Source organism: Hyperolius riggenbachi, chromosome 5, assembly GCF_040937935.1.
Source record: "Hyperolius riggenbachi isolate aHypRig1 chromosome 5, aHypRig1.pri, whole genome shotgun sequence".
Taxonomy (NCBI): Eukaryota; Metazoa; Chordata; class Amphibia; order Anura; family Hyperoliidae; genus Hyperolius; species Hyperolius riggenbachi.
The window spans coordinates 224,447,092-224,474,375 of record NC_090650.1 but is presented as its reverse complement, the minus strand read 5'-3'; the positions used below and the strand labels follow the sequence as shown (position 1 = coordinate 224,474,375).

Below are 27,284 nucleotides of genomic sequence, written 5' to 3'. Positions count from 1 at the left end.
TACACATTTACTTAAAGGGGAACTATGGTGAAAATTGTAAAATTTAAAATATGTGCAAACATATTCAAATAAGAAGTACGTTTTTTCAAAGTAAAATGAGCCATAAATTACTTTTCTCCTATGTTGCTGTCACTTACAGTAGGTAGTAGCAATCTGACAGAAGCAACAGGTTTTGGACTAGTCCATCTCTTCATGGGGGGATTCTCAGGAATTTATTTTTTTTCAAAAGCACTTAGTGAATGGCAGTTGCTCTGTCCAACTGCCAAAAAACTGTGTAGCGAGCAGGGAAGCTTGCCAGCATCATTGTTTATATCCTTTTTGGGGAATATCTTTATAAAGAATAAAAGCCTTGCTGAGAATCCCCTATGAAGAGATGGATTATTCCAAAACCTGTAGCTTCTGTCAGATTTCTACCACCTACTGTAAGTGACAGCAACATAGGAAAAAAGTTATTTATGGCTCATTTTAATCTGGAAAAAACGTACTTCTTATTTGTCTATGTTTGCCCATATTTTATCCCCTGATGAAGGCGGTTGCCAAAATCCGGATTGGGAATTTTGTATTGTTACATGCTATTAAATCAAAAAGTTTTGAAGTAAGTGCATATGTGTATGCGCAGTCTTTCAACTATAGGCGCAGTCTGCACTATTGGTTTGTCTTTCGCTTGCCCCCGTATCCAGGATATCCTTGCCGACAGAGCCTGGATTGCATCGTGGAGCGCAAGACGTCTGCCATTATTTCCGGCTGATGCATTGGGTGGAAACAGTTTGTCCCAACACGCGTGCAGACATTGCACAGTATGTTTTGAACTGAAACACGCCACATATTTTCCTATTATCTGTCTGCAATACACGAGTACCGTAATTGACATATAAGCCTTTTCTCCACGGAACAAGTACTTTTTCATCACGTTTTCAGCTGAACAGTGTACATCATTTAGCGCTCAGTTCTTCTCAGAACTTTGAGCAGCTTGTCGTATTACTGTGCCGCCTTTGCATAATTTAATTTTGCACATATTTTACATTTTAAAATTTTTCGCTATAACCTCCCTGGCGGTAACCCCGACCTGAGCTCAGGGTAGGAAAAATGAGCTGCTAGCGATACGCCCGAGCTCAGGTCGGGGTAGCTGATTCCCTGCTTTCAATGCAGTTTTGGAGTCCTGCACACGATCGGCGCAGCGCAGTGGGAGTCCAGCCTCTCTTCCCGGCTACATAAAGCTATTTCGGGTTGCCGGGATCCCCACATCCCCGCTCTTCTTCTGGGGACCCGGCGGCCAATCAGTGCGGTGGAGCGGCGTGATGTCACGGGGTGGGACAAAATTTTAAAGTGGACGTGAAGAGACCTCACCCTGTTTGTATATATATTGCTGCAAACAGTACCACCTAAAGACCTGTAAGGCAAAAGCAACCCACAAATCAAGTACAGGACATTATATATATATATATATATATATATATATATATATATATATATATATATATATACATACATACACACACACACATACACACACATATATACATATACATGTATATGCATATAAATATTAGCATCTCTAATTCCTTGTCATTTGTCTCTAATCACAAGTTGTAACTCGATCTCTCCCCTGTGTCATCTGACTGCCATGGCAGAGATGACGATAAGCTCATTTGAAAGCACAGGATGACAATATAGCAATTACTGTTACCGACCTCTGTCTGGATTTTGACTACTCTCAGCCTGCCGCCTGCACCGACCACTGCCTGGATTTTGACTACTCTCTGCCTGCCGCCTGCACTGACCTCTGCCTGGATTTTGACTACTCTCTGCCTGCCTTATTTGTACGCTTCACAATTTTTACAATTGAATTAAATCAACAAATTTTTGTTCTAGTCTTTTATTTATATGCAGAATGTCTACCAGGCTTTTATTCTGGCATATTTTGGGGAGTTATGACATAAAGAGACTCTGAAGTGAGTCTAAATTCACGTTTTTAACTTCTATTTATGTAAAGCACTATAGCTAGTGCTAAACCGCTGCATCCCAGCGGCAAAACGAGGGGTTTATACCCCCCCAAATCCCCTCTGCAAAATCCGGGGAGCGCTTCCTGCTTGAGGCAGAGCATAGGGCTGTAGCTCTGCCTCTTCGCGTGTCAATCCTCGCTGATTGCCACCTCTCCCCGCCCCTCTCATACTGCCTTCACTGAGAGGGGCGGGGAGAGGCAGAGATCCGCGGGCAGATTGACGTGCATGGAGGCAGAGCTGCAGCTCAAAGCTTTGCCTCCATGAGCAGCAAAATCCACGACCAAGAAAGTCATGGATTTTGCACAGGGGATTTGGGGGGTATAAACCCCTTGTTTTGCCACTGGGATGCGGCGGTTTAGCACTAGCTATAGTGCTTTACATAAATAGAAGTGAAAAATATGAATTTAGACTCGCTTCAGAGTCTCTTTAAGAATTGGAGGTCTAAAATTCTTGAAAAAAAAGTACCACTTTTGACTTATAATTCCAGACAGAAATTCACCGCCAGGGAGGTAAAAATATAAAATAAAATGAACGAATGGCACTGGATCCTGGTCAAACTCTGACAGACAATTTCCTTAGTTTGCCAAAGGGGATTACATCATTACACTAATGATAAAGAAGGAATGAATAGTGTAAGAATGAGTACAAGCACCTACGTATGGACATTTTCAGTATAGTACTATTACTGTCACTTCAGGTTCACATTAAACTACATGATGCATTATGTGAAGCCAAAGTAAAATCTTACCTTTTATCTCTGTGTTTGTCTGCTAGTGACAGCTGAGAGCCTATTCAAGCCCTTTATCTAATGCTGTGCATACTAACATTGGAAAATTAATTCTGTCCATGGGTGGTCCAGGTTGAATAGGATTTCAATTCCTAAGCATCTTTTTAAATGCTGGCGATGAAAACAATGCTTAAATGCTTTCTGTGTGAATCAGCTTACTGTCACTTTCTTTTCTCAGGAGGGAGGTTTGCATGAATTGTGGTTGGGTCAGGGTGCAGTTATAGTGAGCAGACCCTCATAATACCTGAACCACCCTCAGACAAAATTCATTTTCCTATGGAAAGGTGCCCATACATTTGCGGCATTGATACCTATTTGATCATAATGATCTAACATGGCAGAGATTGATACTGTAATGTGGCTGCCCAATTGTCATTTACATCGATTTTTGTTTGAAGTCGAACAATCCAGCATGCTGGAAAGATCTCACTCGAAAATACTCTCTGCCTGGTGCACTGCGGTAGCGTTTTTTTCGATAAAACCTCGACTGAGAGGGGTGGAAATTTCTGTACAATTTTTTTTAGAAGATTTACTTGTGTAGGACAGATTGTCAATTTCTTGATTTTTTGACCCTAGCAGTTATTTCCGAATTTTCAATCATTTTTTGTTTTATAATTGGGTAAAAAATTAAACACAGGAGTGTGATTGACATTAGCAAGAAGTTTTAAATCAAGAATTTTCAGAAACATTGATTATCATTCTCAAATTGAAAGAACTATAAACAAAATTGTAATGTGTGTGACTAACACAAACTGTTCTACACAAGACGATACCCTGCAGCAACCACTGTGTAGCAATCGTTATGCCTGGGGTGTACAATAACATAATAACCCTAAGATTAATGACCTATTAAAAGCCCTCTTAATTTAGTAAAGCCTTTTATACTATATTCTGCAGTCACATAAAAGGCGGATCGTTTGACCTAAACATGATTGATACTGTATGACCCAGCCAGAGCCCCATGGTTTGCTTGCAGCGTTGAAAAGCCCTGCGCGGTGTTTGCTCACCTAGGACAAACAGAAAGGAATTTGAGAAGAATGAGAAAGTTGCAATGACTGCTTGGGATTTTTTTCCTTGGTGGGTCGGGATGTGGGAGGGGATACATTAGGGGGAAGGAGGACTGTAGGCTGGAGTGCTGCCTCTCTGCAGCGTGGCTCTGATTTCTCTACTATAGAGTACTTGTAGTTTGGTCCCTCTGTAGGTTGTGTGCAGCCAGTCAGAGCCTGGAAGGAAGGGGCTGGGGAGAGACACAAGACAGCCTGCTGCTGCTGCTGCTGCTCGGATACACACATAGGAAGCTCTGCCACTCTCTCCCCGAGTCATGGCCACTTCTCCATGCAGCAGTAGCGGGGTCTCCTCTTCATCCTCCTCTGGCTTCAGCATGGACACCGGGCTGGAGATCAAAACCAAATCTGTGGAGCAGACCCTCGTCCCTCTGGTATCCCAGGTAATGAGAAAAGAATCTCTGCTAACTCAGCAAGCAAACTGCATTGGGAGCTCCGTCTGTGTGCAGCTCTCTCCAGGGCAAAATGACTTGAAAATTAACATTAACAACATATGTCAAAGGAGCTCTTGTGTTGATGAGTGCTCTGCTCACAGTAACAAGGCTTTATAGCAACTCTTCACCCCATGCCTGGCTGTGGAACTGCTAAGCCCTTGCATGAATTGCACTACAGTGTTATTGTTGGTGGTGGTGGGGGAGTACTGATCATCGGTGTGGAGGGCTGACACATGACCACAGTATAAATAAATAATCATGTTGTGCCTGTGGAGCATTGCCTTGGGACAGGATGTATTACAAGCCAATGTACTGATTAATTTTGTTTGACTGGACCATGATCCGTCTCTTGGTATGAGTGACTGCTCCATTTATCCTAATAAGAATAATATGACGGTTCTTGTGACAAGCTAATTTGTGAGACCCCCCCCCCTCCTTTTTTTTGAGGTAATCTAGAAGTAGACTGGTTTCCTTTTGTAATAGCTTCAGTTATTTATTTTTGTGTGTTTACTGTGGCTGCGAGCTTATTACATACTTGCTGTATGACATGTACATATACATTGTCTGTGCAGTAGTGATGATTGTACTGCAGTGTAACCTGTGACAAAGTGTAATTGTAAGTGTGTACATTGAGTCTTGCATAAAACCCACATAAGACTAACCAAGTGTCAGAAATATTTCTGCTTATGTAAATCATGATATTAATTTAAAGTGGGATAGTTTTATTTATTTATTTTTTACAAAATTGTATTGAAGCCACCAATATATCTTATGCATATTTAATTTAGTCATTATAAGAAGTATACACATTGATTACATAATCTAGCATGCTTTAATTACAGCAGGAGTTCTCTGCTGTGCAGGCAATGTAGCATGACAAGTACTGTGGAAGTTGAAGTCATTGTCCATGCTGACATAACACCAGCATAATACGCAGTGCTGGGCACAGAATTGTGCACACCAGTCCCTGCCCCAGAGGAGTTCACAAATCCCTACATAGTCATGCAAGTACTGTACACATGAAAATTATTTTTAATCAGTAGCTGATAAACCCTACATATATGGGAAAACTCAAATAATCCAAGTAAATATACAAGGTATGCACATAATGAATATCGAGAGAACTGAATCCAGAATCTCAATGCTGCAAGGCAACATGCTTACTACTTGCGGTCTGTACACCCTATATGTCTGCTACCCTGCATTTCTGGTGTACGCATTGGATTTAGGCCTAGTTCAGTGCTTAGTTGCATTACAGAATAATTTTGCATGTCAGCTCACTACCCATACAATTCTATGGGCCTGTTCACAGTGCTGCATCACGTTATTTGTGCTGCATGCAGGCTTTTTATTTAATTCCCTGTCCAGTGCCCATTGCAGCTCATACTCCTTTATAACGTTTGCATTTTGCAACTGAATCCAGCCTCCAAGTGCATAGGACAAAGACTGCATACATTTGCTATGTGCCTGTTCACATTGATCCTTTTCATTGAAAAGTTTTCATTGTTCACAGTGGCCATTGGGTTGCTTTCTCTGTGATAGTAGGAAAGCAATGGATCAGGACAGCGGCCCCACACATTATGCTTGTGTCGGGTACAGGGAAGAATGCAGTCATTGCAAGGTACGCTTCACTTTTACTGTTTAATGCATGGGTTTATTGGTAATCAGTGCATTACCATATCACAACCCGTTATACTGCAACACACCCGCTGCACTGTGAACATTTCTGTGCAGTAAGCTGCATTACAAAGGGGCAGTTACACAGCACCACATGACCTGACTCTTAGAGAAATATCTGTCTTGCATGTCTGTGGAGTGGCAACTGACAGCAGTGACATTTCATCTTTAGAAATGCATGTGGTACAGTCTGAAATAGAACACATTCAGTCTTATTCATCACAAATATATACATATATACTAGTATATGCAGTACAAAAGTATATGCTTTTCTCTTTGTTCCCTCTTCATTTGTAATAAACAAAATGACATAAGGCAGTAACCCTCTTGCTGATTTATTAGTGTGGAGCTGACTTGAAGATAAGAGGAAAAATAGATGTTTATGACTTCTCATGAAATCATTCAATGCTAGAAGGAGGGACTTAGCTGTACTTTGTATTTTCTTTCCATGGCTGAGTTGCAAACTTTAGTGTACAGAAAACTGGAGTAATAGTGCCCAGAACATCCAATCTTATTTCATCAATGAAATGGAAAATTCTCTTCTGTTTATAAGGTCAATTGCCCTCTTCTGCCATGGTTTTGCTCCAGTCTGTCTTTTTTTTTTTTTTTTTTTTTTATTCAAACACCATTGTGGAAATAGTCTTCCACAAATCTACATGGTACTGTCTTGCATCCTTGGGAGCCTAAAAAGGAGTCTTGTATTGAAAGTGACTTATTCAGCTGCGCTGATACAGGTAGAACATTTAGCCTCGGTCAGCTGCTCCCATGCACTGTGTGGGCACTTGCCAGCATGCATACTCTGGAATGATTTGTTGCTGCTGGGTAACCACAATGCATGTCAAACACGGACCCTTGTGGTATTACAAATGCTGTCATTTGAATGCATTAAAATGCGTCCAGAAAGCGCTTGATGGCCACCAGATGGGAAAGGAGCAGAAGATCAGTGTCCTAATCAAAGTGCAGCAGATGATTCTCCTAATCCAGACATTTTCATCCAACTTGTCAGCGCCGGTAGCTGCTGGTTATTTTTAACCAGAACTGGAGTCTTTTGACAAATTTTAATTCCCTTCCTGGTTAAATAGAGCATGCATGTTGGTGAAAAAATGTATCCTAATACAGATTTGTGCACTGCTCTGGACTGTGGCATGTGATTAATTATGCCTGTTGCTCTACAGGAATGTAGAAATGGCTGTCCATTGCTCGCCCCATTTCACTCCCCTTTCTCTTGCTCCTTCCTGACCCCATTGCTCTTCCTATTTCACATCCTTTTATGCTGCTCCTGACCACTGACTGGCATTCCATTGCTCTTCCTACTCACTCCTTTTTCTACTGCTCCTGACCACTGACAGGAAGAGCAATGGAATGCCAGTCAGTGGTCAGGAGCAGTAGGAAAAGGAGTGAGTAGGAAGAGCAATGGCATGCCAGTTAGTGGTCAGGAGCAGCATAGAGGGTGTGAAATAGGAAAAGCAATGGAATGCCAGTCAGTGGTCAGGAGCAGCATAAAAGGATGTGAAATAGGAAGAGCAATGGAATGCCAAATTCACACCCTTTTCCTGGCCACTGACTGGTGTTTTATCTCTAAATTGATTAAACTATGTCCATCAGTAGACATGACCAGTGAGTTGCTAGTAATTCCAGATTTGGAGTGAATTTAAAGCAGTTTGCATGCAACTTGAAATTGCACTTCCTGTCAACTCTGTGGTCCAATGCCAAGCTGCATGCATTTTGCAGGCAAGCTTGAAGTACTGGCACCTCATTGACCATCTCAGTTCATCAGCTTTGTGGGAAAAAGATCAAAAGCAGATGTGATCAGGATGATTCAATCTGCAGGTTATCGATTAGCATTGTTCTTGTGTCTGTGGATAGCTCTAGGGTCTAGAGCTATCCACAGGCACAAGAACAGTGCTAATCGGTAACCTGCAGATTAGAGAGTCTAGGCTAAGGATTGAACATGGTCAGGTTCAACAATACAGAGAAAAGAATTGGAATGGTAATATAGACATAGTGGCGGTTACAGTCTTGGACCAGTAAAAGGCTATTGTTTCAGCCTTTTTGAGAGATGTCAAGGAGTTGAAGACTGACTGCATTAGAAATGCTTTCAAACAATTTATGTATAATATCTTCATATTTAATCATTATTCTCCTTAGAAATAATTACAGCCTGGTGTAGGGGGCTCTACAGAAACCTGTGACACTAAACTTGGTGCCTGGTAGTGACAAATGAGATGGTTGAGCCAACAAAGTCCAAATTCTCTATACCCGCAAATACGTACTTACTGGTGCAGGGTCTGGTCAGCTAAGCCATGGTAAGCAACAGAAAAAGATCCTTAAACTTCAGTTGATTTAATAAAAGCCGGTATTCTTTATTGGAAGAAAATCCGCACAAAAGACATGGACATCCACGGGCACAAATTGACAGGTGTCAGACTTAGGCCTCTTGCACACTGCAAGTGATTCCGATTCCGCTTTTTAATCAGTTTTTACATCCGATTCAGATTCCGATTTGCAGTGTGCAAGGAGCAAACTGCAAATCTGAATCGGATGTAAAAACTGATTTAAAAAGCGGAATCTGAATCGGAATCACTTGCAGTGTGCAAGAGGCCTTAAGATGTGCCCCTAAACATAGTTACAAAACCAGTGATGCTGACAGGCTTCGGATTGCTCTGTGAAAAGCCTGATAAACTCAACTGCTCCCTTTTGCTTAAAGCGGACCCAAACCAAACATTATTTTTAACTCAAAATATTTAATTGCACCACTCTGACACAATGATAAATAAACACTCCTTCAAGCCTATGAGCAATTCAGTGCAAGATTTTCACCCTTCTCTTTTTATAACTAGGGTTATACAGGAGACGGCCATTACTTCTGAGCTTAGTAGGAAGTTTTAGATCTTGGGTGTGTTTGTCATCAGCTACCCTCCCTCACAGGGGCGTCATCTATGTAAAATCTCACACAAGCTGAGATCACCTCCCCTGTGACATCATCAGTAGCAGCCTGTGTTTTTGTTTTTTGTCTCCTCCACCAGTTTGCCGGAAAAATCCCAGCAATCTGAAAGTAAGGGAGGGGTTCCTCCAGTAAATGTAAAATATTTTATATTTGTCATTATACAGCTGAAAAAAAAGCTATTTGTCATTATCATTTAGAAAATAGATTTTATTTCTGAAATCTTGTATTTTTAGTTTGGGTCTACTTTAACTCTTAAAGTGGACCCAAATTAAAAATACAAGATTTCAGAAATAAAATCTATTTTCTAAATTATAATAATAGCAGCCTTTTTTCAGTTGCATGATGACAAATATAAAATATTTTACATTTGTTGGAGAAACCCCTCCCTTCCTTTCATTTTGCCGGGAAATAATCCGGCAAACTGGTGGAGTAGATGGTGTCCAGCAAAGGAGGAATTGCTAATGGCTGCCACCTGTATAACCCTAGTTATGCAGAGAGGAGGGTGAAAAGCAGGCACTGAAATGCTCATAGGCTTGAAGGAGTGTTTCTTTATATTTGTATGTGTCAGAGTGGTGCAACTAAATATTTTGAATTAAAAAAATGCTTGGTTTGGGTCCGCTTTAACTCTTTTAGCCTTTTGTCCTCAGTGACAGTGGGGTAGGTAAAGTGGGTCCTTGGTAGATGAATGCAACTTAAAGAGTTGACTCAAGCTCTTGCCTTGCCAAACTATAACTGAGACTATACCTGGTGTAGAAAGACTTGGGGGAGGGGAGGGGGGGATTGATTTGCTTGGCAGATGAGCCTATTATTTCATTTCTAAGGCCGTTGATGAGTATTCTTTCCTAGTTCCTGTTCCTCTCTTTTTTTCTGTATCTAGCCTTTTCTCTTCCCTTTTGAAGACATCCTAAACATCCAGGTTGTGCTGAAGACAAACTTTTTATGTGTGTCTGTGGAACTTGCTGGAAATGCCAGAAACTTGACGGGCTGTCATTTGATATGAGACCTGGAATGATATGAGTGATCTTTTTGTTCTCATGTTAAAACATTCTTAAAATAAAGATTCTTGAGAATAAAAAAATCTGACAGAGAAAAAGGATTATAGGCTGCCAAATAATGTGACATTCTGTCTTCTTTCCCTTAAATAGGCCATTAAAGTTAGATTTCAAGCAATCAGGGGGACTGCAGTTACTTGTAGCATAACTTGAAGATCTCGGTAGTGTGTAGCATCATCCGGAGCTTTGATTGGGGGTGTTTAGCTATGGAGTTGGGTTTATATCACGCTTTGAGTGGATCTGATTGTTCCTGACTGAGTTTACACCTTTCATTGTTCACCACCTCAGTAGGAGAAACTTTTTTTGATTCTATTATGTTGCCCTCAGGAAACATAATTTGCATGATTTTGGCTACTTCCTGTTCCTGTTAAATCATAGAAGTAAAAATGATGACTATTGGAGTGTTTCATTAAGAAAAGAGTCATTGGCAGAGTGAAGAAAAATGACGGCTTTGTAACTCCAGCTTGTAATAAAAGTGCATATTTCCTATTTAAATCATGATAAAGATTTTATTACAGAACTATCTGGCAGTTAAATCACATCTTAATGGTGTTTAAATGACATTCACGTCGAGGCCAGAGCTGCCTGCAAAAAATGTGTATTATAATTCAAAAAGCTTTGCTCTTACATACATTTTGTTTCCTTTTGAGAAAAAAACTATTTAAAGCAAGCCTGTAATGGGGAAAGGGGTAAAAGTTTGATACTTCAGAAGTTTGAAGCCTCTGGATGGCCACGAGGCTTCCTGGATCCTTGTCCATCCCACTGTTTCAGCACATGATTCCTCTCCTTATCTTCTGGCCACCCTCCCAGCTGTGGCTGAGCGCATTCCGGAGTGAGCATGCACTAGTGGGGTCCAAGCATGCCAGATATAATAAATGGCATTTTTAGCTCCGCTCAAGTGCTTTATTCTACTGGGCATGCACAGACCTTACTCAAGCATGCCCAGTCTGGATGCGCTATTCTATGGCCAGGAGTGCAGCCACAAGAAACCTATTCAACAGACTCTTGTCAAATAGGTTTAGAGCAGGGGTGTCAAACTGAAATACAAAGTGGGACATAGTCGTGGGCCAACCTCAATGTCTACTGGCCATCTTATTCCCTTATAAAGTTCCAGGTGTCCTATGACCCCCTCCAACCCCTAAACAGTTCCCTGGTGTCTAGTCTAGTGGTCCTCCCTCCCCTATGCAGTTCCCTGGTGCCTAGGGCCTAACTCTCTCCTGTATAGTTCCCTAGTGTTTAACCACTTCAGCGCCACAGGGTTTTTTGCTTAAAAACCAGAGCAATTTTCACATTTCAGCGCTCCTCCCATTCATTCACCAATAACTTTATTGCTACTCATCAGATGTAAATGATCTATATCTTGTTTTTTTGCCACAAATTATGCTTTGTGAGGGTGATATTTGCTTTTAGTAATTATGTTATTATCTGTGCATTTTAAAGGGAAAAATGAGGGAAAAAAAAGAAAAAATACACTATTTCTCCATTTCCATCCACTATAGTTTTCAAATAAACAATGTTACCATAGGTAAAACACACACATTGTATTTGCTAATTTGTCCTGGTTATCTCAACATTTAAATGTTCCTAGTACAATGTATGGCGATAATATATTCGTTTCTGGTTTGTGTTTTCTCATTGTACTCTATCAGTAATTAAAAGCCCTTATCTTCATGATTAACAGTAATACACTCTCATGGCATACATATTTTAAAAGCTAAGTCCCTAGGGTAACTATGTATTCTCTTTTCAATGCTGTCACTTTTGTTGTTTTACAAGTATTTATTTGGGGGTATAGAGTACATGAAAATAACAGTTTTATTGCTTTTCATTCAGTTTTCCGGTAAAAAAAATCACATGACTTAGCCCTCAGTTGTCAAACAACACAAAATCTATTCTCTCACTTGTCATGGTTAAAATGATACCCTATATACATAATCAGATAGCTTATTGGGCATACAGCACACTGTTTACCACAAGTACGCCTATCTACTCCCCTGAGCTTCAGATGAAGTTTTGTGGGGAGTAGATAAGCGTAGCAAGGGTTTCAAAGTGGTTAATGCTGTCCCCCCTACCTCCCTCATATGACTCCCCTGCTGTTCTAGGGCTTCATCTCCAATATAGCTTCCCTGGTGATCTACAGTGGGCCAAATATAATGCAAAGTGGGGAGTTGGCATGCAAAATTATTCTGCAACTCCATGGATGGAGTCTGCAAGGGCCCTTAAAGAGAACCTGTACTGAGTAAAAATATTTAAAATAAACACATGAGGTAACTTCAAATGAACATTACAGAGTTACCTTGCCATCAGTTCCTCTCAGAAGCTCACCATTTTCTTCTGACAATAATCCCATCCAGTTCTGACAATATTTTGTCAGATCTGAAATATATCAGTTGTTGTCAGTAAAATATCAGTTGCTGTCAGTTATAGCTGAGAGGAAAACGGATGTACCAGGTAATGTTCATGTTTCCCTATGGCTCAAGTGGGCGATGTTACAGTTTAACTGTGTGCTGACCAGAAAGCTGTTATGGGGTAATGGCTATTTTCAAAATGGAGGACGGAAAATTCCCTTGATCATAGTGAACAAATAGGGTGCGGGACAGGAGAAAGACACTGAGGAGTAGACTACATGGAAGTTAAGTATGACTTGTGTATGCTTATTTTGACTTTTATTTTCAGTACAGGTTTTCTTTAAGGCTGTGGAGTTTTGTCTTGTGATGCTCCTGCTGCAATGCCAAAAAGTTAATCCTATGCTCCTGTGGCAGAGTGCATCGACAGGGTCACATGCATAGGCATGCACCCCCCTAATTGATGTACTCCCAGCTTGACAGGCAGTACATCACTGGGATTCCCACCGACGGCAGAAACGATCGAAATCCGAATCGAGCATGTTGGAAATAATCGATTTCGATCTGTTCGATCCCGGGAATCGAATGGGAAATCTCAGCGTGTGTATCCAGCATAATGCTTGGGGATACACGGTACGTTTCTGTACCGTGTATCGACCAGCTGATCCGGCAAGCTGATAAAATTCAGCTGGCCCGATCAAGCCGCTCGACCCCTGCCCACTCGATTCTCGCCTGCGGACAATGGCAGGGAATCGAGCGCTGATAAGGAAGCGGGGGCGAGCGGTAATCGAGCGGGGACGCGGCTGGGGTCGATCCGGTGGCTAATCGAGCCACCGGTCGACCCGTGTATTCGCGGCGTTAAGGGTGGTATCCCAACACCTTCAATCTCTAGGCTGGGTCACAAACCTAAAGAAGTCATCTCTAATTCCCAGTAAAATAGCATTTTGTGATGATATTGATAGATTCAATAAACCAGATGTTGTTTCTGCCACCAAAAAAAGGTTCAGAAGCTAACCTTGGTGGTATGGACTTTGCATTAGGATGTCGGTTTTACTCTACGAGCAGTGTCTTGGGTCTGTCATCCACCATAGTGGTAGTTCCTTGGGCTCTAATGCATCTTAAGCTCTGCTAGTCTATTTGGATGGCAGACAGCAGACATTGGAGTTCAGAGAGGCTATTCCAAATTTGGTAATAGCATCTCTCCAGTGGTGGATTCAGGAATCCAATTTGGTAAAATACAGGCTCTGGTAAGAACCAGTTCAAATTACCATTACCATGGATGCAAATTCATGGGGATGGGGTGCATATATGAGCCTTTCAGATAAAATGGTCCAGGCATGTGTGACCTCACATACACGCCCCATGTGTATTACGTCTGCATAGCGTGCCAGTGAGGAAGAAGAATGCGGACACAGTGATGGACACTCGGGGACTGAGTGACACAGGTAAAGTATCAATGCACAGGCATAGGGGAGTCCATCTAACACTTGGGGGATGTGGCTGACTGCGGTTCTGTTGCATTCGTCCATGATTGCATGCCGCTACCACTGTACACCATATCGAGCACATTGGTCCGAGATTTTGCAGCATGTCTCATCGATGCATGCAACCAATATTGGCCCCAAAATTGGTTCCATCATCAATCAGGCATGCACTTGATGGCACTGATTTCATCTGATCTAACAATTAGTGAATCAGATGGTCAATTGACCTCTCAAATTGAGGGATAGAGCTATTGCCACTTCTTGGGCTAATAAGACCGTAGCATTGCCAGATCAAGTTTGCAAGGCAGTGATGTGGTCATGCTTTTCTCCATTCATAAGACTTTACCGGATAGATGCTCTTTCTGCACAAGACCAAGCATTCGGAAGGAAGGTCCTCCAAGCAGTGTTCCCACCCTGAGGTTGAATAACTTAAATTGTCTCACCTTTGCCCTAAATGATCGTGAGGTTCACGATGCTAGCGATGTTTTGAACAATCATTCAGGGCAACAATCCCACCCATTTGTTTTATAGTTTAACAAAGTGTGGGTGAGTGATAGTTTTACCTGTCGGGTACTTGTCTAAATGCACTGAGGTTGGACTAACATGTGACTTTTTTATAGTGGAAGTGCTGTCTGTGTCTGGGAGCAGCCACGTCTCACCTTTGCCCTGAATGATTGTTCAAAACATTGTTAGCAGGTACTAACCTTGCTTTTTCACAGCCCTGATTGTTGTTGTTGCTGTAGGTACTGTAAAGGTGCGTACATGTTAGAAACTGATTGCCTGGAAATACCCTCAGACCTATGACAGATCAATTTTGTTTGTGCACTTCAGATTATTTTTCTTTTTATTTCTTTGATTTAAAATAGTAGAAAATTGCTCTTTGCCTTGTAGCAATTTCAATATGAAGAAGGTACTAAATAAAAAGAATGCTTTCCTTTTCTTTTCTATGAAGGATCACAGTTTTGAGTTATTGGGCAGTCATTTCACATTTTGACTGGAAATTCTGTTAAAATGAGAGAGCGAGTTTTTCATCAAAGGAGATAAAAAAATAAAAAAATCTGATCCAATCGACAATAAAACCACCGCTGCTTGCTATATAAATGGCCTAATCTGTTTGCTAGAGCCTTGCCTAACAATTGTTAACCCTTTAGGATGACCATGTCCTGTGCTAAGTTGGATTTGTTATCCCGGTCTGTCTTTTACACTTTGAAAAACAGTCTAGCTTTTCAGACATAACCAAATTATTCTTTGGCTTCAAGCAGAGGAAGTTGGCAAAGCTGGGGATAGTTACATGCTCTTTACATCTGGCTTGTGTTCAAGATTGGATTACATTGTAATGTCTGGTGATTACTGAGTAACCAGAATACACACGGTTAGGACTGCATGTGTAGATTAATTATAGTGATGAATATTCACACACATTCATAATGGCATGTATGAGATAGCCTAAATGTCTCTTTTTCCTATAACCTGCAAAAGCAGCACCTTGTATGTAGAAGTTATTTGGAAGTGAGTTTAACTGGCAAAGGTCACCTCTCTGAAAAAGATGCCATTGTTAGTACTGGAAGATATCAGGTTGACAGAAGTAAAGTATGCAGACACTTGACACTATATGTTCAGCTGTAACCAGGTTATTTTAGCTAACTGTATTATCTCAGTGCTGCAGAAATGAGGTTTATGGTCTGTGCTTGTGGAGACGTTCTGAGTGAGAAATGCTGCTTGTTATGGAGGCGATGTGCACACTTCACTTTTCAAGCTCATAAATAAAATGGCAGGTTATATTTCTGTGCTAGTCAGTATGTATATGTCTGTAAATAATGCGTGCCGTGCTCTTTAGTGCTGCAGTGCTTATGTACTGCAGCTAGTGCTGGCTGTGTTCCACATCTATTTATGTAGGCACTGTGTCTGTGTTTACTGTTATACTTCCAACTTCAAAGTGATCCTTTGACATGTGAAAACATTATACGTGTTTCCATGTTATAATTGTTTCCCACATGACTCCAGTGTTGCATTTCTTTTCTATGAAATTGCCTTTCTATGTACATACAGAGTAAGTATTGTACACAAGTACAAGGGCGGTCGCTTGTGGGGATTAGGACTCAGTCAGTAGGTTAGGGCTAAGTGTGTACAGATGCATTGCTAGTTTCCAGGCTAGTGACTTGTACTGTTGTGGTGGTGGGTGGGGGCAGGCTGAGGAAAACTCTGTACTCTGGCTATATTCTCAGCAGACCTAGAATAGCTCTTATTGAGGTATATTCACTAAACTGAGTCAAACAGAATGATGCTCATAAAGTGTTATGCAATGAATTACGCTCTACTCATCGTAAGTAATACTTTATGCATGCTATTCTGATTACCACAGTTTAATGCATATGCCCCCTTGAGAGGGGTAACTCTAAAGCCATAAACCAGGTGTCATGTGGAGCGCATGCATGCTGTCGCTCAGAAATCAGTCATTCTTCTTTCATACAAGAAATTGGTAGTGGCGCTTTCAAACTCCACAACAATAGTATTCTCATACAGTTAGTATCTGTGACACAGGGATAGCAGGAAACAAATATGCTCCATGTGGCAAAAACAATAGAAATAATGCTGTATTCAATGGAATAGTTCCACAGGGCACTGTTCGTATAGGCAAATGGCTTCTTTATTGGTCAAACTTGCACCTATTGCCTTACTGTTTGCAGAGACCTAATGTTAAGCATTTGGGATGCTCAGTGAAGTAAGTCCAGATTAGGTAAGCCCACAAGTTGTATCAGTTGCTTTTATTCCATCTCTAAGGGCCCATTCACAATAATGCGAAAAACTGCTGCATTTACCAGAACGTAGTTAAATGCAAAAATGGATTGTGACTACATCCTGTTCTGAATAAGATGTTTTTACATTGTTAAATGAAACGCAAATGCAGAACACAATTGCCCGACTTCAAAGTCACAACCTGCTGCATTTCTGAGCAGTCGAACCACAAATGCCAAACCGCAAACACAAATCGGACATAATGGAAGCCTATGGGAACAGATGGTGTTTGTTTCCACTAGGCTTCCCACTGCACAGAGGTCGCATACCAGTCCTGTGGAAATTTGTTGCAGCTGCCCCCCACCGCCTCTGCTCTGGGGACCAGGAAGCATAGGGCTTCCTGTTGGTTTGCAAAAGAACCAATGGGAATCCTGCAACAGTGAAAATTTATCCCTGGTTCATGTGGGCCAATGAGAATGCACCTTTGTTGATCAGATTCACATGCTTCCTGGTCTCTGGGTGAGTGGGGATGGCATGGATGACAAGAAAAGGGGTAAAAGTACTGGTGGACAGTTGCGCTGACATGCGGCGATGCAAATGCAGCAGCTAGAGTGAACAGCACCAGCGGATCTGTTCAGGGTAGGGTGCATCTTGGCTGGACGCTTACCATGCTGCTTATGCATAGACTGCGTTTGCGGTGTAGTGTGAACTCGGCTTTAGCCTACAGTGCTAGCCAACAATTGTTTAAGGACCCTAAGGAGTCCTCTTACTTGAACCACAAATGTAGACAGCAGGCCCCAAAACTCTTGTCAGCTAGCATTGTAGACTAACTGATGGAATAAAACCAACTGTTTGATAAAACTGGTGTGCTAACCTAATCTGGTCTTACTACATTTTAACATTTGGTGATTTGGCAGATCACTGTGGTTATGCACCCAGGCTACTAATAGCAAAGATGTGGTTTTACCTACCTGCGGTCTACGATCGTCAGTTAGATGCAAATAAGTCCAAGTTTGATGCAAGAATATACAAATTCATTAAGCTTGAAAATGAACCTATCAAACTCCTTGGGAAAACGGGCATTGTAATACTCTATAGCAGTAGTGGCTAACCCATGGCACATGTGCTAGAGGGGGCAATTCGTTTTATCTGTGTGGGCTAGCTCGTGGTCACCCCAGCCTTATGGACCCACTGGTCAGGTGACCTGCAGGTGAAGAGAGGGGACTCTTATCATAGAGAGGAGGACCCATGGATGGGTGGAGACCAGAAAGGTATGTTGATTCTCTCCTGCACTACGTTCGTTACTCTTTTTATATGGGGGGGGGGGGGGGGACTGCCTTCCTATACTGGGTGCTTTTCCTGCTGACTATACTAGGGGGCTACTTGTGGCGACCTATACCGGGGGCCTCTCTTTCTGTCATTAGTGAGGCGGCCACCTATACTGGGTGCCCCTCTTCCTACCTATACCAGGGGCTATTCTGGCTACCTATTTTGAGGACCCCTATGGCTACCCATACTGGGAGGGGGGGGGGGGGGGGCTAACAGAATTGTATGGTGTGTACCTAGCCTAAAGATGCATACACACATCAGACCATAGTCTTTGGAAAATGAAAGATCACAGTCCAATCTTACCACCCTTCATGTAGTATGAGAGCCATACCTACACAGTCTATTCTATGGAGCTGAACTCCCCATTGGATAGAAATCTTTGCAAGATGCTGCACACACAGATGTTGTACAGACACAAAAGATCAGTATCTGCAAAAGATCTGTTCCTGCCAAAAATATCATTGCAATTTGCAGGAATGGAGTCTATGAGATCTGCAGATCATCATACACACATGATTTAACTGACATTCATCTGCAGATCAAGCAATCACCTGCAGATCTGAAAATCCATCCTGGTGGATCTGAACTGCAGATGAATGTCAGTTAAATCATGTGTGTATGACGATCTGCAGATCTCATAGACTATCATTGCAATTTGCAGGAATGGATTTTTGGCAGGAACAGATCTTTTGCAGCTACTGATCTTTTGTGTCTGTACAGCATCTGTGTGTGCAGCATCTTGCAAAGATTTTTTTCTGATCGGGAGTTCAGCTCCATAGAAAAGACTGTGAAGGTATGGCTCTCATACTACATGGAAGGGGGTAAGATTGGTCTGTGATCTTTCATTTTCCAAAGACTATGGTCTGATGTGTGTATGAACCTTAACACTGCTACTGCCAATAGAGCGCGTCCTAGTGGCAGCAGCTCTGGTGCTTGGAGTCCGCCAGGAGAAAAGCACAATATAAATGTTCTGTGTCTTTTTATGTTACAAAGTTTAGTTCTGAAGTTTTCTTACCTTCTGCGAGAAGCTGAATGGCAATTACAAACACAGAGTGAGTGATGGGAATAAACGCACAAAAAAATCATAAGTGGTTAGGACAATATTATGGCAGGTTGCAGCAAAAGTTGGGACAGCTTGCCATATTACAGACCACCTCCAGCCAAAAAAGGTCTGAATGGCAATACATTTATTGCCAATTACTGCGTATTACAAATGCACTGAGATTGCCCATGATTTTAGAACTGCTAGAAGTGAGTGTTATTCAGAATAATTGTTGAAGAATAGTAATTTTAAAAACAAGAACTCACAACTACATAACTACACACAACTACATAATCTTCAAATTGTGCCCTGTGGGTAACTGACAATTAGTCTTCAGGATTTTACTAATTAACACAATTGTACATTAACAATGCACTTCTGTTACGTTTATGGATTGAACTGTTTTCTGATTGCACTCTGAGAAAATGAATTGGCACGTTAAATGATGTGCACTACTTTACATTATATGATTGTATGTTGAAAGGTTCTATTTCCTCTTTGTTAAGAGCACAGAGAGCTTTGTCTAATTAGGAGAAAGTTTTTCCTTGTAAACTTCCTGGTGGTAGAATAATCTCTGTTTCCTGTAGATTGCTTTCCACTTCCTGATTGGATATTGCTTGGCAGCCACGCTGTTTAATGTGTGTCCATGTGATTCTTTTGGACAGTTGTTGTAGTTAAGTATGAAAGCAATTGCATATCTGTATATGACAGTTGTGAGCCAGTACACTTTAGGAAAATAAACATATGCAGAAATTTTTATGTCTGTCATGATTCAGCATTTGTCCCTTAGAATGGCATTTATGCTTCTCCTTTTTTTTTTTTTTTTCTTTTCTTACTTTTTTTTTTTTTCTGTTCTGTTGAACTTGGTGAATCATATCCCCCCTTCATACGTATTTTGGGACTTGGGGACTTCAACTAAAACAAGTTGCTTGCAGCACATGTATGAAGTATCTTGTGACTTTCATACTTCTCAATAGCACTGTAGCCCATCCATCCCACAGCCTTTAGAAAGTGAACTCCTAGAATACATGAACTGTAAGGCAGTGCATAAATAAGCTGTAAAATGTCATCTGTATATTTACACCTGTCCTAAAATTAAATCTTGAGATCCCTATTAAGTTGCTATGGTCGATGAGATGCAAATGAATCTGAGTTGATGCCAATTGTTGTACAAATGTATGTAGCTGGACAATGGGCCAATCACATCTAGCACTGGCTTCATTTCATGGGTTCTTTTTCAAGCTGAATACATTTGCATAAGGCCTGCATCAGCCCATTTTCTATCCCCACAGTTAGGTGAGTTCAAAGTATAATGCCCATCAATTTTTCTTGGTCAGTTACATTTGACTTTAATATTTTATTGGGGGCTGTACACATGCTATATTCTCGGCAGAGGCAGATCAAAACATCTGTCTTTGCTCATCTAGCATGTTCACAAGAGTTAAGGCTAGTACACACTAGCAATTTTGATTGACCAATGATTGCTCAATTTTACCACCTCCATGCAGTATGAGGGCCAAACAGATTTTCAATTCTATGCAGATTATATAGGTACATGGTCATACTACATGGAGGTGGTAAAATTGAGCAATCATTGGTCAATCAAAATTGCTAGTGTGTACTAGCCTTTAGGCCCAGTTAGATGCTGGAAAGATCTTGCTCAAAAGTGCTCAGTTGGATGCATGGCAGTAGCGACATTCAATTTCCTGATGACTGTCAGACTCCAGGCATGTCTAATATGTTGCATGAATTCTGAAACCAGCATATATGAATGACATAATTTGGCAGGACACCAGATTGGGTATGTGCAGCCAAACCCTTGGAGCTGCCACCCCCAAGGCCTGTCTCCTACTGCTCTAAAACTTACCAAACACACAAATGGAGAAACTCACTCCCAAACAGTTCTCTGCTGCTTTATAAAGCCTGCAGGCTGCTTATAAGCCAATGAGAAATGCACACATATAATACACCTAGCTTGCAGTGATTAATCAAGCAGAAGCTGAGCAAGTCAGCCAGTCAGTTGGAGAGGGCTTCAGTTGCATATAGACAATGGCTATATGACCAGCAGGGGGCACCAGCGTGCAGGATATTCCCTCTCATCTGCCCCCCTCCTAACTAAACTGCATGGGATACTACAATAATTAAAAACAATGGTGCATGAGCCAGCCTGGGGCCCCGGGAACTCTCACTGCCCGGGGCCCCAGAACCAGCATCTAACACCATATGTGAGCGCAGCCAAACCCTTGGAGCTTGCTGGTTCTGGGGCCCCAGGCAGTGAGAGTTCCCGGGGCCCCAGGCTGGCTCATGCACCATTGTTTTTAATTTTACCAGATTGGGTATGTGCCTGGCACTCCCATTGGCTTGTATCTAAAGTTGCATTTATTTTGAGTGCAAAGTACTTGAAGATGAGCTGTATGGCACAATTATGAAGCAGAGCTGTACATGTAGGGGAAATATAACTGGCCCATGTACATGCATGTAACACATTTATATAGTGCATAAACAATTTTAAGATGAGCATTATACTGTATAGACTAGGGATAGGCAGATATTTCCTATATAGTTTAAAACTCTTGTAAGTACAATTCAGTTATAAGAGGTTTGATAATCAGGTGATTTGGGTGCAGCGCTCTCCAGCTTCATCTCAAGAGCCATGACCTTCCCCCTGCTTTTAGGATTACTCTGATTGTTAGACAATAATACAGCTTTGTAACATCACCCCTAAATCCTGGCTAGTATGAAGCCCTTTAGCCTGAAGCAGGATAAGCCACAAATGAATAACGTGCATTCAATGCTGGAAACCGCACTTCATTTTTTTTTCTGCTGATCTGCAGCATAAATTGTTGCTTCTAAACAAATATATGATTCATCTTGTCACACTGTTCCCTTGCAATTATCTTCAGACTCTTCCCTTTGTTTAGCAGATCTTCTCTTGTGTTCCCCATTTCAGACTGCATTTACATCATGCCTGTTTATGAAGGGAATTCCATAGGTTATTCAGTTGTGTCACGCCTGTCCATGTCACCGGATTAGAAACCCTTTATACGATGTACTTTCCCAAAAGGGCCAAAGATCTCTAGTTTAGATTTGCTTATGTCCAGTATTCTTGTTGTTTGTGTCCCAGGCTGCTGTGCCAGTTAATGTCATCCTTCTTTCGTTTTTGATATATCTAAAGCTTTCCAACGCTGTGAGCTGCACATATGATGACCTTACCAGGGCTGAGGAGTTGGAGCAATTTTGGATACTCTGAGTCAGTGGTTTCAATAAACTTAGGAGTCTGAGTCAGATGATTTTTTTCTACCAACTGTACAGCCCTGGTAAGTATTAGACTGCAGAGTTGGGGTTGAGGAGTCAGAGCCATTTTGGGTACCTGGAGACGGTGGTTTCATAAACTGAAGAGTCTGAGTCACATTATTATTATTTTTTTTAATTTTTTTGTTTGTTCCCGAATCCACCGCCCTGGTTCTACATTTAACTTTTCCTATTGAAGTGGTCAGTATTTTGAAGTGAGAAGTGTATTATCTAAGAACTTAAAAACCAAATTCTTGGTAAATAGAGGTGGACTTACCTCCTCCAAGTAGACACACAACGACTGTAGTAAACACAGTCAATATATTTTATTTATGAACTCCAAATATGCAATGCGTTTTGCAGGTTTGATCCCGCTTCATCAGGCAATAACAACGGAGCAATAGCAAATGTGGTCAGTAGAAGAGCCAGGCACCTCTGGCTCTTCTACTGACCACATATGCTATTGCTCCGTTGTTATTGCCTGATGAAGCGGGATCAAACCTGCAAAACGCGTTGCATATTTGGAGTTCATAAATAAAATATATTGACTGTTTACTACAGTCGTCGTGTGTCTACTTGGAGGAGGTAAGTCCACCACTGCCTCCTCTATTTACCACGAATTTGGTTTTTAAGCTCATTTAGCTTCCTTTTATCCTTTTGGCGCCCCTGTTCTCCTGCATAATATTGAGTCCACCCTGGGTGGAGGGTTGAACCCCCTTTTTCTCATCTACAGAGAGCGACTTCTTATTCCTAAGTGGGGTCAGGAAAATCTCCCCACCTGCCTTTACAGTGGTTGCCTAATGGTAACCCTGGTTTGTGAGTAATAATATTTACTCTATCTAGTAACCATTTACCAGTACATATTACACTATTGGGGCTCTTGGTGTTCCTTGTTATTATCTAAGAACTGTTGTAATTGTGAGAAGGCAAACCGTGAAGACTGATGAACAAGGAATCGCCTACTTTAGTGTTCTATCTATTCACCTACCGTATTTATTTCCCCCCCCCAGCAAACATATCATTTGCTGTGCAGCAGCTGACCTCTGTGTGTCACTGTTATCAATAGCAGTGCTGCTAGTCTGTCCCACCACCAGGTTTCATTTCAGTAACTAGAATTGTCATTGGCCTCAATTCACTAAGATCATGCTGGATATAATAAGGCAAGAGAAAACTTACCTCCACACAGTAAGAGAGTTATCTTATCTCTTCATTCCTTACGTTACCTCCCTCTGTAGTTAAGTTACCTCCCTCTGTAGTTAAGTTACCTCCCTCTGTAGTTAAGTTACCTCCCTCTGTAGTTAAGTTACCTCCCTCTGTAGTTAAGTTACCTCCCTCTGTAGTTAAGTTACCTCCCTCTGTAGTTAAGTTACCTCCCTCTGTAGTTAAGTTACCTCCCTCTGTAGTTAAGTTACCTTCCTCTGTAGTTAAGTTACCTTCCTCTGTAGTTAAGTTACCTCCCTCTGTAGTTAAGTTACCTCCCTCTGTAGTTAAGTTACCTCCCTCTGTAGTTAAGTTACCTCCCTCTGTAGTTAAGTTACCTCCCTCTGTAGTTAAGTTGCCTCCCTCTGTAGTTAAGTTACCTCCCTCTGTAGTTATGTTCACACGCAGTTAAAGGGAAGGTCCAAGCAAAATTAAAAAAAATGAGTTTCACTTACCTGGGGCTTCTACCAGCCCCATGCAGCCATCCTGTGCCCTCGTAGTCACTCACTGCTGCTCCAGTCTCCTGCTGGCAGCTTGCCGACCTCGGAGGTCTGCGGGCCGCATTGCGTATATTTTTACGCATTCCCGCTAGTGCAGGAACAATAACGCATACATTTTTACGCATTACTGGTTCAATGCGTACATTTTTATTAATTGAACCAGTAATGCGTAAAAAATGTATATGTTAATGTTCCTGCATTAGCGGGAATGCGTAAAAATGTACGCAATCCAGCCCGCCGACCTCCGCGGTCGGCAAGCTGCCAGCGGGGGACTGGAGCAGCAGTGAGTGACTACGAGGGCACAGGATGGCTGCATGGGGCTGGTAGAAGCCCCAAGTAAGTGAAACTCCTTTTTTTTATTTTGCTTGGACCTTCACTTTAATGAACAGCCTGTCTTTAACTCTGGAGTTATTTTAAGGATTAAATAGTTAACTTAAAAACAGAAGAGTTAACTTTAGGTTTGCCTGAGGTAAAATGTTTCCTGAATACTACATGCCTTATCACCATGGTAACAACTCTAGAAGTTAATAAAGACAGGAGATGAGCTTAGTGAATTGAGGCCATTGTCTTGTCAAATTCTGACTTGACTTCTACTATTTGTAGAATAGGATGCTACTTCCTGGGGCCTGATATGGCCACAACTGATCTGGCTTAAAAAATCATGCTGGCTGCACCACTAAAATGTATGTACAAGAGCTAATTGTGTGATAACCTCACTGATCTCTTCCTTCTGCACAGTTTTCATATGTACATGAGTTTAATATACCTTATAAATGCATCCACAATGATGGGCAAATCCCACTCCCAATAAAGTCTGTTGCCTACAGCAAGCAAGTTAAACAAAACGGAATGACAGAAGGGAGATCGCTCCTTGCTTTAAATCAAATCTGTGACTTTAAATAAAGAGAAAGTAACATACCTACCTCAGTACAGGGAAGCCTCTGGATTTTCCAGAGGCTTGCCACATCCTTGAGACCACCAATCCAGCACTAGAACCCTCTGGTAGTTCACAGCCATGCTCGCGTCCATGAATGAGCGCAGCTGCACAGGACTCCTTGTGCAGTAGCATGGAGGTGCATAAGCTCTGCAGAAAAAGTCTAGCTTCAGTGGCTCCATGTAACTGTGCAGTGCAGCCACACTAGCTCATGGACAGCAGTGCGTCTTCGTGCATTCCTGGACAAGTCCTTGTGGGAGAGGAGTCCCAGTACTGGATTGGGTGAGTGGGACAAGGGAAGCCTGAATTGTCAAGAGACTTCCCCTACTGAGTTAAGTAGCTAAATGGGTCACTTTTCCCCTACATGTACACTTTTAAAGAAAATGTATGCCTCCGCCTCAGTGAGCAACTTATACAGTATTTAACAAGTTAGCCCTCCAGCTGATTGCCTATTAAAGTGGACCTGAACTCAGAACTCCTCTCTGCTCTTAAAGATACACAACAGCATAATAACCTTTAAGCAAAAACATTTCTTTGTTACAGCTGATACAAATCATAAAATACATTTGCACAGTTTCTACTTCCTGATTCATGGCAGCAGACATATTGTTTACAGCCTGTGCTTTTAAATGGGCTTATCTGCCATAGGCAGTCATGTGACACAGGGGAGGATCAAATTACAACTTGTGATTAGACACAAATGAGGGGAAATTAAACAGGATAAACTCTCTAAATACATTTGGGGTACATTTCTCTACGTTTTCCTCTGGTCCTGAGCAAGTTCTTCAGTGACCTAGATCACTGGCACAGCAACAGCCCTCCTCCAGCAGCTTTGGCCGGCAACATCTTCACATACTGGAAATACAAAAACCACAACCTGCACTACGGAAGGAAATTTCTTGCCCATACTCCATAAGGGCTCAAACCGGCTAGAAGCGTTTTCTAAGCGCTAGTGATTTGAAAAAGCTCTTGCTAATGCAATGCTATGGGGGATTTTCTATAAAATCACATCCCTCAAGTGGGATCACACCCATAGCATTGCATTAGCAAGAGCTTTTTAAAGTGCTCAGAAAAGCGCTCCTAATGGGTCAGGCCTTATACCCATTTCAAATTCACTGCAATCCCATGCGAAATTCCAGTTTGTCATTCCAGCCACACATTCTGTACAACAATCATTGCATATACATAAATGCATGCCCTGACATTCACTGTACAACCCCCTCCAAATGATTTACATTTGTTATAATGAACCTATTTGGGAACATCTGGACAGGCTGGGGACTACTGATTAGTTTATGACTTAACTGTGTATTCTGGATTCACAAATACATTTTCAATGGTCGGATGATTTCCTATTGATGCTGAAAATCTTGGGTAATTTTACAGCAGTTTTCTCCAGAGGTCATTTTCAGTGTGTTACGTGTATATAGGATGCTGTGCTTCACTTGTTGGTTCTAGCTATTTTAGTTCAGTCTTTTGAAACACTGCTCTATATTTAATGTGCATTGCTTCACAGGTTACATCACAACTGGTAAATAAACTGTCTAATGTATGGGAGCAGGCCATCTTTTTAAAAGCTACATGACTAAATATGGCAGTCATACTGTAGTTTACAAGAACACTTGATGTTGAGGCGAAGTCTTCTTGGCACAGTGATTACTCTCATTTATTACTTGCATGCTTGTAGCGTCTCTTTGTATGCCTGACAGGTCCGGCTGCAGCTTCTTCGCTGTGGTCATTCTATCAATGAAACATTGTGAGGATCAGCTGAGTGTACTTGGCATGCTCTGCAAATGCCAGTCTGTTCTCCCATTACAAGGATGTGCTCAATGCAATGAATACACTGAGGCCTGTGGTGTTAGATACTTTGTAAATATGTCCTAGACCACATACTAGTTACATGTGGGGGTAGTAAATGCCTATTTGAGGCATGTTTCAAGCACTAATTTTACTAGGCGGAAAGATTGTTTGCACAAGCCTGCATTATTAATACGCTGGTCTTGCCCAGGTGTCCTATTTTATTTGTCTCTATGCAATTTGTGTGCACGGTGCCACTCAGTCTAGCTTTCTTAAATGGTAAAAGTTAGGTAGCCTCACTGACAGCAAATTTATTTGAGCACAGAATACCTCTTAATCTCCATGGACTTCAATTTCTACTGCATTTCGGTGTAAAAAAGCGGTTCAATTAAATTACATAACATATCTGCCTATAACTTACCAAAATGTGTCAAGCAAGGGTCTAGGATACATTTTAAGTATAATAAGTTTCAAACACAGAATCATGTAAAAATAACTAAAAAAATTATAGTTTTTACATGATTCTGTGTTGGAAACTTATTATACTTACAATGTATCCTAGACCCTGCTTGACACATTTTGGTAAGTTATAGGCAGATATTTTATGTAATTTTTTTTTTTTTTTTTTTTTTTTATAAATTATTGGTCTTGTGGCACTTTCT

The 27,284-nt window shown here is 41.4% G+C and overlaps 1 protein-coding gene across 3 annotated transcripts in view; it reads left to right on the top strand.

The window, feature by feature from the left end:
* The first annotated feature begins 361 nt into the window (after positions 1-361).
* CTNNAL1 (catenin alpha like 1) overlaps positions 362-27,284 on the top strand; it is a 285,190-nt gene continuing 258,267 nt past the window's right edge. The window contains exon 1 of one of the 3 annotated variants that reach the window (XM_068236706.1): positions 362-422. In XM_068236706.1, the coding sequence (XP_068092807.1) occupies positions 366-422 (57 nt within the window). In that variant the 5' untranslated portion in view covers positions 362-365. Of the gene's footprint in view, positions 423-3,949; positions 4,238-17,762; positions 17,801-27,284 lie in introns of those variants that run through there. The other 2 variants (XM_068236703.1, XM_068236704.1) reach the window with 2 other exon arrangements.